The sequence below is a fragment of the Tachyglossus aculeatus genome, chromosome 2, assembly GCF_015852505.1.
Source record: "Tachyglossus aculeatus isolate mTacAcu1 chromosome 2, mTacAcu1.pri, whole genome shotgun sequence".
NCBI classification, from domain to species: domain Eukaryota; kingdom Metazoa; phylum Chordata; class Mammalia; order Monotremata; family Tachyglossidae; genus Tachyglossus; species Tachyglossus aculeatus.
In genome coordinates, this window is record NC_052067.1 from 67,210,812 (window position 1) to 67,224,064 (window position 13,253).

At 45.3% G+C, this 13,253-nt stretch overlaps 1 protein-coding gene across 1 annotated transcript in view; it reads left to right on the top strand.

Annotated features, from left to right (window-relative positions):
• The window catches only part of RMND1 (required for meiotic nuclear division 1 homolog), a 67,504-nt gene that overhangs the window by 34,796 nt on the left and 19,455 nt on the right, over window positions 1–13,253 (top strand). Inside the window, exons 5-8 of the mRNA XM_038741556.1 lie at window positions 2,507–2,582; window positions 6,813–6,852; window positions 7,081–7,181; window positions 11,819–11,925. Coding sequence (XP_038597484.1) covers window positions 2,507–2,582; window positions 6,813–6,852; window positions 7,081–7,181; window positions 11,819–11,925 — 324 coding nt within the window. The remainder of the gene's footprint in view (window positions 1–2,506; window positions 2,583–6,812; window positions 6,853–7,080; window positions 7,182–11,818; window positions 11,926–13,253) is intronic.

The window sequence follows — 13,253 nt, forward strand, 5'->3', positions numbered from 1 at the left end:
TTTTGGTATTTTCTAAGCACTTACTCTGTGCCAGGCACTGTAGAGAAGCAGCGTGGCTCAGTGGGAAGAGCTCAGGCTTTGGAGTCGGAGGTCATGGGTTCAAATCCCAGCTCTGCCAATTGTCAGCTGAGCGACTTTGGGCAAGTCACTTCACTTCTTTGTGCCTCAGTCCCCTCATCTGTAAAATGGGGATTAAGACTGAGCCCCCCGTGGGACAACCTGATCACCTTGTAATCTCTCCAGCGCTTAGAACAGTGCTTTGCACATAGCGCTTAATAAATGCCATTGTTAATAAATGCCATTATTATTAAGCGCTGTAGTAGATACAGGCAAATTGAGTTGGACACAATCTGTATCCCGTGTAGGGCTCACAGGTTTAATTCCCATTTTACAGATCAATCGATCAATCGTATTTATTGAGCGCTTACTGTGTGCAGAGCACTGTACTAAGCGCTTGGGAAGTCCAAGTTGGCAACATATAGAGATGGTCCCTACCCAACAGTGGGCTCACAGTCTAAAAAGGGGGAATGAGGTAAACAGAGGCACAAAGAAGTTTAAGTAAAATTTAGTAGTGATGATTACGGTACTTTTTAAGTGCTTACAATGTGCCAAGCTCTTCCTAAGCACCGGAGTGGATACTAATCAGATTGGACACAGTCCCTGTCCCACCTGGGGCTCACAATCTTAATCTCCGTTTTACAGATGAGGGAACTGAGGCCCAGAGACGTTAGTGACTAGGCCAGGGTCACACAGCAGACAAGTGGTGGAACCGGGATTAGAACCCAAGTCCTCTGATTCCCAGGCCGGTGCTCTTTCCACTGGGCCACACCGCTTCATCACGCAGGATGGTAACGTTCTTTGGTTTTTTGGCCAAAAATGGGTCCTGCACGTTAAAAACCTTGGCGTGCACTTCACAGTGTGCTACGTTCTTCCCGTCAACCCCCTTGTCGCCCTCCCATGCTCCATTAGGAACGTGATTAGGAACATGTGTTGCCGACTTGTACTTCCCAAGCGCTTAGTACAGTGCTCCGCACACAGTAAGCGCTCAATAAATACGATTGATTGATTGATGACTGTCAGGAATGACAGTGCAAATGATGCAGGGCAAATCAATCAATCGATCGTATTCAGCGCTTACTGTGTGCAGAGCACTGTACTAAGCGCTTGGGAAGTACAAGTTGGCAACATATAGAGACGGTCCCTACCCAACAGTGGGCTCACAGTCTAGAAGGGGGACACAGAGAACAAAACCAAACGTATTAACAAAATAATAATAATAATAATAATGGCATTTATTAAGCACTTACTATGTGCAAAGCACTGTTCTAAGCGCTGAGGGGGTTACAAGGTGATCAGTTTGCCCCACGGGGGGCTCACAGGCTTAACCCCCATTTCACAGATGAGGTAACTGAGGCGCAGAGAAGTTAAGTGACTTGCCCAAAGTCACACAGCTGACACTTGGCGGAGCCGGGATTTGAACCCATGACCCCTGACTCCAAAGCCCGTGCTCTTTTGCACTGAGCCACGCTGCTTCTCTAAATAAATAAAATCAATCAGTCGTATTTATTGAGCGCTTACTGTGTGCAGGCAAACCGCTAAGGCCCTAAGCCATTCCTTCTTCCAGGAATTCTCTGTCCAGGAATCTTAGGACCAAGGCTCGTCGGTCAGCCTTGCTGGCGTATTTGTCAGCGCTTAGAACAGTGCTTCGCACACAGTAAGCGCTTAACAAATGCCATCATTATTATTATTATTATTATTATGAGAGTTCATCGATCCATCTCCCTCAAGGAGCTTCCAGTCCAAAAAGGCAGACAGTCTAAAGCACCCAAAATTATCCACTGCTTATCCATAAATGTACAAATAGAGATCAGTTGCCAATAGCGCTGGCCAGTATCACTGACTAATAATGATTGTTTTGTATGTGGTCTCTTTGATAGTTTTTTTTTTTATCTGAGAAACTTGGTGTGACTTCAGAAATAAGATTTGGCAGATAAGCATTTTGGCAGATAAGCATTACTTCAGTCCCTCCCTCTAGACTGTCAGCTCGTCACGGACAAGGAACGTGTCTATCGACTTATACTGTACCGCTTTCCGAAGCACTAAGTACAGTGTTCTGCACATGGTAAGCGATCAGGAAATACCGCTGATTGATTCATTCAGTTTTGAGGTGTGCTTATTTTAGATTGTGAGCCCTCAGGGGAACAGGGACCGTGTCTAATTCCCATCTGTGTCTCCTTCCCCAGGGCTTAGTACAGTGCTCTGCACATACTGATGACGTTGTTAGTGAGAAATGGTTTTAAATGCTAAGTTTAAGTAATGTTTCAAACCATCCCTTAGACTGTAAACCCCACGTGGGACAGAGACTGTGTACAACCTGATTAACTTGTGCCTGCCGCAGCGCTTACTACAGTGCTTGGCATGTAGTATGCGCTAATGGGTACCGCAGTTATTATGGTAAAAAGAACACTGGCTGTATTAAATGATGTTCCTTCTGTTTTAATCCTAGATGCCGCAAACATTTTGGTGTTTGGTGTAGAAAACATGGCCAAAGAGCATGACCTGGGAACAATCTTCTTCTTCAGGTAAAGAGGGAAAACAAAGCCTTCGTGTGTATTCTATGTTTTGTCTCTGAATTTCATGCCAAAAACATCATCATCATCAATCGTATTTATTGAGCGCTTACTACGTGCAGAGCACTGTAGTCCCATAGTTACAACGTATCTTCACCCATCACCACATTCCCTGGAAATCAAGTCCTGCTTCCTCCCCGTGATATTCCTCCCTAACATCTAGGCCTCTTTCCAATCCCTTCAACAGGATCTGTCACCTCTTCTAGGTAATTTTTAGTCCTGGCTACTCAGAGGCCTCCTGGAAGTGGTCCCTCTCTCCTGCCTCCGAGCTTGCGAAGACCCTCTTTTTTATCCAGCTAAAACAGAGCCAGCTCCTTCCTCATTAGGTAATCAGTAAATAGCATTTTCGAGCATGTGTAGAGCGCTATAAAAAGCGTTTGGGGAGAATACAGCAGAATTAGTAGACGTGATCCCTGCCTTCAAGGACCTTATAATCTAAAAGGCAGACAGACATTAAAGTAAGTTTCAAAAGGAATAGAGTATTTAAGATAGCTACATAAATACCCCCAGGGTTTTAAATGCTAAAGTGTTAAGTGATGCCAGAAGGGTCAGTGAACACGTCTGTATTGCACTCGCCCAAGTGCTTAGTACAGTGCTTTGCACACTAAGCACGCAGTAAGTACCATTGATTAATTGAGGGGATATAACCTGGGGACACTAGAAATTAATAAGTGAAGGAGCATGGGCTTGGGACTCGGAAGGACCTGGGTTCTAATTCTGATCCCTCCCCCACTCGTCTGCTGTGTGATCTTGGGTAAGTCACTTAACTTCTCTGTGCCTCAGTTACCTGGTCTGCAAAATGGGGATTAAGACTGTAAGCCCCACGTGGGGCACGGACCGTGTCCAACCGGATTAGTTAAATCCGCCCTAGCACTTAGAACAGTTCTTGATACATCGTAAGCACTTAAATAGGATAATAGTAATAATCAACCCCAGTGCTTAGAACAGTGTTTGCCACATAGTAAGAGCTTAACAAATACCATCCTTACTGTTGTTATTATGATCAGCCAGAGAGGTAGGAGAAAGAGGAGACCCAAAAGAGACCTGAGGAGATGAGGATGAGTCCTCTTGCTCACATCATTCTCCCTGCTTAGAATCCCCCAGCTCGAAATCAAGACGACTGCGGTTCTCCCCATCCTCAGAGCCCTCCTGAAATCACATCTCCTCCAGAAACCCCCTTCCCTAATTAACCTCCGTTCTCCCCAGGCTAAATTCCTCTACTCTTTTTTATAACATTTGTTATAATGTTATATATATATATATATATATATGTTAAATATAAACATTATATTTATTGTTATAAAATAAGTGCCAGGCACTTTCCTAAGCACTGGAGTAGATACACGCAAATAGGGTTAAACACAGTCCATGCCCCAGATGTGGCTCTCAGTCTTACTCCCCATTTTACATATAAGGTAACTGAGGCACAGAGAAGTTAAGCGACTTGCCCATGGCCACACAGCAGACAAGTAGTGGAGCTGGAATTAGAACCCAAGGTCTCTCTCTCCCAGGCCCCTGCCCTTTCCGCTAAGCCACGCTGCTTCCCTCTTGAGCACTTCGGTGTCATCTGAGCGTTTGGGTAATAATAATAATGGCATTTATTAAGCGCTTACTAAGCACTGTTCTAAGCGCTGGAGTCTTCCATCACACTTATGGGTGTTTATCATCTAAGCACTAACTCATTTAGATGGTCCCTTTTCCTCCTTCCGCCTTTCTATAAATTACTTTAGGGTCTCTGTCCCCCACTAGATTGTAATCTCCCTGAAAGGAGACATCGGGCCTGACTCTGTGCAGCACTTAGTACAGTGCTCTTAAACGCAGGTGCTCAGTAAATGTTATTGCTTGATTGATAGGCACATATAAAAAAAATTATGGAGGGACTATTGCCTTCTGGGTTGCTACAAATGGCCCCTTTTGGCTTGTCGGTTCACACCATAGTTGATGAGGAGGGTAGGGCGGGAGCCAAACACATGTTTCCATCCCTCCTTCCCCTTCTCCCCGCTCACCCCAACCACATTAGAGATCCAAGGTCCCGGAGCGGCAGAAGCTCTCATCTCGTGACAAAAGTATCCCTGTCGCCTCTCCACCCCACGTGGCAAAGTCTCTCTCTGCCTTCCACCATCCCTCTCCCATCCATCATCATCATCAATCGTATTTATTGAGCGCTTACCGTGTGCAGAGCACTGTACTAAGCACTTGGGACGTACAAATTGGCAACATATAGAGACAGCCCCTACCCAGCAGTGGGCTCACAGTCTAAAAGGGGGAGACAGAAAACAAAACCAAACATACTAACAAAATAAAATAAATAGAATAGATATGTACAAATAAAATAAATAGAGTAGTAAATATGTACAAACATATATACATATATACAGGTGCTGTGGGGAAGGGAAGGAGGCACTGGAGAAGCAGCGTGGCTCAGTGGAAAGAGCGCGGGCTTTGGAGTCGGAGGTCGCGGGTTCAAATCCCGGCTCCGCCAATTATCAGCTGTGTGACTTTGGGCAAGTCACTTCACTTCTCTGGGCCTCAGTTCCCTCATCTGGAAAATGGGGATTAAGACTGTGAGCCCCCCGTGGGACAACGTGATCGCCTTGTAACCTCCCCAGCGCTTAGAACGGGGCTTTTCACATAGTAAGCGCTTAATAAATGCCATTATCATCATCATATGTTGCCAACTTGTACTTCCCAAGCGCTTAGTTCAGTGCTCTGCACACAGTGAGCATTCAATACATAGGATGGAATGACTGACTGAATGAATGAGCCCGTTGTGGGGCAGGGACCGTCTCAGTCTGTTGCCAACTTGTACTTCCCAAGCACTTAGTACAGTGCTCTGCACACAGTAAGTGCTCAATAAATACGACTGAGTGAATGGAGACCGTCTCTATCTGTTGCCAACTTGTACTTCCCAAGTGTTTAGTCCAGCGCTCTGCACACAGTGCAGTGTAACCTCCCCAGTGCTTAGAACAGTGCTTTGCACCTAGTAATCGCTTAATAAAAGCTATCAATCCGTTAATTAATCTTTCACCTTTGCGAAAGATGACCCTCCCACTTCTCATCAGTCCGTTAATTAATCTTTCACCTTTGCGAAAGATAACCCTCCCACTTCTCCCCCACCTACTACCACTAACCTCTTCTAGAATAAGTTGCTCTCTCCTTCTCTCCGTGTGGGTGATTACGTCTATCTCAGGGGATGCAAGTGAGTGTGTCCGACTCTCACCCCTCCACCAAAAGCAGAGGAACGAGGCATGGGAAACAGGTAGAAGTAGAGACTGCCCGCTGGGTTCCGTCATCAGTCGTAAAAGATTCCGAACAAAGAGCCTGGTGGAACAAAAAAGCCAGAACGGAGGGGGTCAAGGAGAGGAATTCAAGGCAGTGGGTGTAGATGACTCATTCCAGGAGTTTGGAAAGGGAGGTGGGGTCAAGAGAGGGGTTTTTTTTAGGATAGGGGAGACGTGGGCATGTTTGAAGGCAGAGGGGAAGGAACCAGTGGAGAGTGAGCGGTTGAAGATGGAAGTTAAGGAGGGGAGGAGGGACGGAGCGAGAGACTTGATATTGGACTAACTTGGGCGGCAAAAACCGCAGTATTTGGTGTATTTGTGCTTCTACATGTGGGTAGAGTGTGTGCCCTTCCTTATATGTGGGTCCATGTACCTGTGAGCCTGTTAGACTCTGAGCCCACTGTTGGGTAGGGACAGTCTCTAAATGTTGCCAATTTGTACTTCCCAAGCGCTTAGTACGGTGCTCTGCACATCGTAAGCGCTCAATAAATACGACTGATGATGATGTACCTCCTTCCCCCACAGCAAATACGTATACTTACATGTAGGTCAGTGGGTGAACGCGCGACTGACTGCTGCATGTGGATGGGTTGAACTGCTTAGTGTGCTCGTGAAGGTAGTTTCCCCTGCCCCAGTCCTCACCGTGCCAGACCTGGCCCTCTCTACAAGTCTACTAAATTGGAAAACCTTTTAGAAAAAGGCAGAACTCATGGGTGAATCTCATAATAGTACAATAAATGTAATACAATAAACAGTGTTTAGTCGTGGAATCATCACTGAATCCTGGAAGATTCAGATTGTGCTTTTTTAGACCATGGTTTCCTATATCAGGCTAACTAATGTCACCCTCAGATTTCATTCCTCTTAATGTAACTCAAATTTCATTCCTCTTTTCATCCAGGGAAGGGGCCGTCGTGTTTTGGAATGTGGAGGATAAAACTGTGAGTATTAGAAGAGATATTCAGACTAAGAATGAGCGTCCAAATAGTTTTCCCGGTTGCCCGTCAACATCCAATGTAGAATTTAGTATTCCGGGAATGTTGTCTTGCTTGGAAAAGCATGGCAAAAGGTATAGGCCTTAATGTTATGAAAGTAATTGCAAAAGCTAATGCCACAGAAGAATCTTTATAATAATTCAACTCATTTGGGGACTGTGTCTTTCTTTCCAGATGAAGCATGTGATGCAAGTTCTGGAGCATCATGAAATTCAGCCATATGAAGTTGCACTCGTCCACTGGGAGAATGAAGAGATTAATTATACGAAAGCAGAGTAAGCCACTTGTCCATCCTCATTACTGAAAGAGTCCCTGGTACAACTCGATCCTTTTTGGAGACCTTTCGTATTCAAAAGACCGCCAGTCCAAACGGTCAGGTTTTCTGGATTCCGGTATTCTCTCCTTGAGGAGTAATGCATTTGAAACTTGCATTCATCGGATTTAGAAGGCTACTTATCCAGTTGTAAAATAATCTGTTGAAGACAATCATAGGTTGATGCGCTTTTATAGAAAAAAAATCAGTGCCTAATAGTAGAGTTGCCCTTGCCAGTTGAGAGATGACACTGCCGGCAGAGACTGAATCAAAATGCCAGAATTGAACCTGAGGCTGCTGAGGCTAACCCTGAGACTCATCACTACCCAAGTGGGGAGGAGTTCTGCGGCCTTCTGGGGGTGATGCCTCATCGCCCCGTCCATCAGAAATTCTCGACAGGCATTCAGGGAGCTGCTCGTTGTAGACTCTCTCTCCATCTTCCCCCCTCAACTCCAGCAGCTATGAGTTAGTAGAGCCCAGTAGGCCCATGCCATCCGTTGTTACTTTTATGTAGAGAGTGTGGTACCCGCCGTGCATTGAGGAGTGCCTATTGGGACCCCTCCTTAGTCTGAGACTACGGACGGTGGTTTTAAATATTTTTCCGTCCCACTCCTCACCTCAAGAGGAGCATTTGAATCCACTTAAGAGCCCGAGCCCAGTAAGGCTTTCGAGCTGTACATTGCAAAACCCCTGCCTTATAAACAAAAAACACGTACATCTAAGTACTGCCTCCAAATCTACCCAGCAGTTCATCCACCTGATTAACAGGTAGGATTTCGTGTTTTTCCATCCCTTTGTTCCCTAGCTCTGTCCCCTCACCCCTTCCATTTAGGTGACCGAAAGACCTTGAAATGCAGGTAGACTTGACCAGAATCAGTGGATGGTATTTGTTGAGCACTTACTATGTGCTGACCACTGTATTCATTCAATCGTATTTATTGAACACTTACTATGTGCTGACCACTGTATTCATTCAATCGTATTTATTGAACACTTACTATCTGCTGACCACTGTATTCATTCAGTCGTATTTATTGAGCACTTACTGTGTGCAGAGCACTGTCCTAAGCGCTTGGGAAGTACAAGTTGGCAACATATAGAGACGGTCCCTCCCCAACAGTGGGCTCACAGTCTAGAAGGGGGAGACACTGTACTAAGCGCTTGGGAGACTACAGTATAACAGTAGACAGTTTCCCTGCCCCCAGTGAGCAAACAGAACCTCCAGAACTTCTGGGCAACAGCGGTTCATTAGACAGATCCATGTAAATCTGGAGGCTCACTTGAAGGAAAAACCAAACAAAAAACCCATGTTTCTACATGACCTCTTCCCCTTTTTTCAGCCTCATGCCGTTATGAGAGAAAAAAAAAATACAGCAGTAAATTCCTTTATCTTGGACACTGTTCTACCAAACTAGTCACTTTACCACTTAGGACTGACAACCTGCATGTAGAACTGTAGACACAAGCAACGTCATCAACTGTAAAGGGAAATTGCATCTGCAAAATTCGTGCTTTGAGGTGCCGACTTGAAGATTCTGTAATAACTGGAAAACCCTGCTGAAAAAAATAAGCTCTGCGTATGTGTGTGGGTACACAATCCCTTATTTAGCAGTCCAAAGCACAGATAGATTCAAGAGAGGTTTGGATAAATCCATAGCAGGAACTTTGGCCATCAAGTATTCCCTGGCCTTGAAGATAACCAAGAGAGCCTTTGGAGATAGAGGAAACTGGTCAGAGAATCAGGCAGGCTTCAGTCAACTGAACCACACCTCCTAAGCAGTAATCAAAACGATTCAGCATCAATCCTTCCTATATTTCTAAATATCTAGATTGGCTCTCTAGGTGGTCTCAAATTGACTGTATTGCACACTGTTTTATTTTGTGTAGACCTTGTGGGAGTGTTTGCTTATCTGAGAGTTTCCACATACTATAGTACTTTCCTTCCAAACTGTTCATGGAGTGTTGTGGTTTTACATATCAGACAATTATCCTCACAGTGCCCTAGTAGAATGCACTAAAGATAATATGATTGAATGAATAATACAGTGCTCTGCCACAGTAAGCCCTCAATAAATACGATTGAATGAATTAATTAATTAATTCCCCCCCACCTTACCTCCTTCCCCTCCCCACAGCCCCTGTATGTTTGTACAGATTTATTACTCTTAATTGTACATATTTACTATTCTATTTATTTTATTTTGTTCATATGTTTTGTCATCTGTCTCCCCTTTCTCGATGTAAGCCCGCTTTTGGGTAGGGACCGTCTCTATATGTTGCCAACTTGGACTTCCCAAGCGCTTAGTACAGTGCTCTGCACCCAGTAAGCGCTCAATAAATACAATTGAATGAGTGAATGATGAACCCAGTTTTCCAAGTGTCTCAAATTATTTTCCGATAGGATATTGGGCACTTTGGGAGAAGCACTAACTCTTTAAGATTATTAAGGAAGTTTTTAGCCAATTGTTGCCTCCCAGCTGCTCTCTGCTGGTAGGAGGAGATAGAGGAGGTTTAGTCATTTATTGAGCGTTTACTGTGTGCAAAGCACTGTACTAAGCGCTTGGGAGAGTACAGTATAACAATAAACAGACATTTCCTGCCCACAACAAGCTTGCAGTCCAGAGACTATCACCAAGGCCACCACTGCTACTGCATTCCTCCTCACTGGGCTTTGGGACTGGTGTGAATGGTTTATATCCGGCTTCTGGGCCCAAATCCCTAGGAGAAGAAGCTGCTGCCCCGCAGCTCTGCCCGGGTAGTCTAAAGGATCTGCTTGGAATGGGACGGAGGGTGGTATTCCAAGCCACTGGTCCAGGGACCTGGGAGGGATCGCACGTGTGTTGCTACTTCAGGGGTTTGAGCAGTGGTCAGACAGCAGCTCCTCATAGGGTTTGGGGGCCAGGAACTGGAGGGTGGGGGACCCACTCCCTTCTACCCTTGAAATTCTGGGGAGGGAAACTCAGTGTGGAGGAGAAAACATTACAGCATAAATGAATACATTTTACTTCCCCTTTCTCCCCTTCCCGTCGCGAGCCCCCTGGCTTGTCCCGACCAGGACCTTCCTAACTTGGGGAGTCTCAGTGACACTTACTAGAATCAAACCACATCCCCGACCACCAAGGTTACTGTGGAAAGTTTTTTAGTTTACTTAGTTTTACCAATGTGCAAGGGAGTGGCACGTTCACACACACTCACCCACTCCACCAAGCATCCAGTACCAGTCTTCTGGTCAAGGAGCCCATTCTGCCAACGCTTCTTCCGGCTTCCAAGTGCCGTCCTCCTGCTGCTTCTACTACAATGATGCTCTCTTGAGTGCTTCCCTCAATGCTTGCTTCTTCTCCAGGTGCTTCCCGCTGCGTGTGCTTCCTCACGATTCAAAATGACTGCCTTTTATCTGCCTTAGGCATTGCAGCTGTGGCTCGGTGTGGCAGCGATTGACTGGTCCAGGCCCATTACTGGGTAGAATAGGGAGAGAAGACCCCACCTCTCTTCATGCTCCACCTCCACAAGCCAGCCACCACCTGTCTTTAAGTAGAGCCCATCAGTGCCTTTACTTGTCTTTTCCTTGTTGTTCACAGGATCCAAGTCACAAGGCAGTTTGTTGGGGGCTCACCTCTCATTCTCTTTTCCCCTTCCTTTCCTCCTCTTTCTCTCTTCCCCTCCTTTCCTTTCTTCCTCCCCCCTTGACCTTTTTTTTTTTTTGCCATCTCAAAGCACAAATTGAATAGTAGGTACTCCTGATTTAACCCACCCAGTGACTGGCCCCACATCGCCAAGCTGTCTAGTAGTTCTGGGGTTGCAGCATGTGAGAGTTTTTTACATCCAGGGTGGGTGATATGGAGCTGCTGGCCTAGAGTTAGTTAGAAACCATGCGTGATTACTTCCAGCTCTGAAATTTCCACTCTACCCTTGAGTGTGACACCTGGCAGAAGTGTGTGCTGGCCTCAACAGGTTAGCAAAACTCCTTAAATAGCTTCCATAGAAAAAAATATCTCTTCCCTGAGCTACAAAATCCCTTGGTGATCTGAAAGAGTTTGTTTCCCCCATGCCCCCGCCAATAGCGCCTAGATTTCTAATCGGATTACTCAGAGAAGCAGCGTGGCTCAGTGGAAAGAGCACGGGCTTTGGAGTGAGAGGTCATGGGTTCAAATCCCGGCTCTGCCAGTTGTCACTCTGGGCAAGTCACTTAACTTAAGTCACTTCTCTGTGACTTAAGTGACTTAAGTACTTAAGTACTTAAGTCACTTAAGTCACTTAAGTCACTTCTCTGTGCCTCAGTTCCCTCATCTGGAAAATGGGGGTGAAGACTGTGAGCCCCCCGTGGGACAACCCGATCACCTTGTAACCTCCCCAGCGCTTAGAACAGTGCTCTGCACGTAGAAAGCGCTTAATGAACGCCATCATTATTATTAATAGGAGCAGCTTTGGGCATTGGAAGAATTGGGTCCAATGTGGTAATAACCCACACATCTTGTCACCTGGTATACTCTTATTCCCACATTCACCCTCCTGTCTTATGTGAGGACAACATATAGTCGTAGATCAAATTCTTGTGACTTCTAATTTGGGCTGATTTTTTTGTGTGGTTGTTATTTTAAGGGGACAGTCAAAGCTTCATAGAGGAGAAATCAGATTAAATTCAGAACTGGAGTTAGATGAAGCCATTCTGGAGAAGTTTGCATTTTCAAATGCCCTTTGCCTTTCAGGTAAGTTGATGTTGCAAGCAATACAAGCCTCCATGGAAGGTCAGAGAGTTGTGTGTGCCATGTTTAGCACATTTTTATAAAAGGCAATCGCCCAAAACGTAACACTGGTATTTTTCAAACAGTGAGTCTGCTCTCCAAATCATTTAATGTCTAGTTAAATTATTTCTTTGTTTGTTATTAACGGGTCTCATTGAGTAGTGGGGTGGGTAGACCACTATCTATGGAAGTCGTAATGCTGCTTCTGCTCTTGCCTTCCCTGTGAGGGTATTAAGAATAAAATCTTACTAAGAATAATAAGAATTAAGAATTCTTATTAAGAATAAAATTATTATTAAAATTCTGTTATTAAGAATAAAATCAAACAGTTCCTACTAGGGAATTCGTAAAATGGTCTGGATCCTTCCTTGAGATCCCTTTAAGCCTATTCAGTTCTGGCCCCTTTCACAATCAGCTTGCATTGGTCTGCTAACCGATCCAGGGAAAAGGATATGTGGGAAAAGAGTTGGCTGTATCCCAAGGGAATCAGCACCCCTCCCCAAACTGGACTTCCCTAGTTCCGTGTTTCCCAGCCCTTCGGATTGCAGTTAGGCTCACCGAGGAGGAAATCCCCAAATTCAAAACTGTTTAGGAGAAACCAGAGATTCCCCAGTCGTCTGGCCCGGGCCCCCTCCCCGGAGATTTAGTCGATTCTCTGTCTTTGGGAACCTGTTAGGTTTCTGCATTCCAGGTGCGGGATTAGGAATTCCCCAGTACCCTTCGCTGGGCTCCGGTTCGAGGATGCAGGGTGAGGCCGAGGTACCCACTGCCCATCAGCCATAAAGTAGAAGTGGGAGAAGTATGAACCGAGGATCTCCTGGGGCAAAGAAGGCGCTCACTGAGTGTGTGGTTATTTTACACCATAACTGCACAGGTCAGGAATACATTTTCCATCAGTTTTTGATGTGAAAGTTTGAGGTGAGAAGCAGTGTGGTATAGTGGATAGAGTACGAGCCTGAGAATCAGAAGGAGCAATTGTGGCTCCACCACTTGTCTGCTGTGTGACCCTGGGCAAGTCAGTTAACTTTACCTCGTCTGTAAAATGGGGATTAAGACTGTGAGGCCCTTGTAGGAAAAGGGCTTGATTAGGTAGTATCTACCCCAGTGCTTAGTACAGTGCCTGCCATTTTAAAAAAAAGTTTGACTGAATTGAATTTTATCAAATTAAAGTTGGATCAATTGATTTTAATTGAAGCTGTGACCGAACGCTTTCTTTACCTCAAGAGTTTGATGGAACTTGTTTAGGGACTTTGTATCTGCAAAGATACTGATGGGCAGCATGGTCTAGTGGA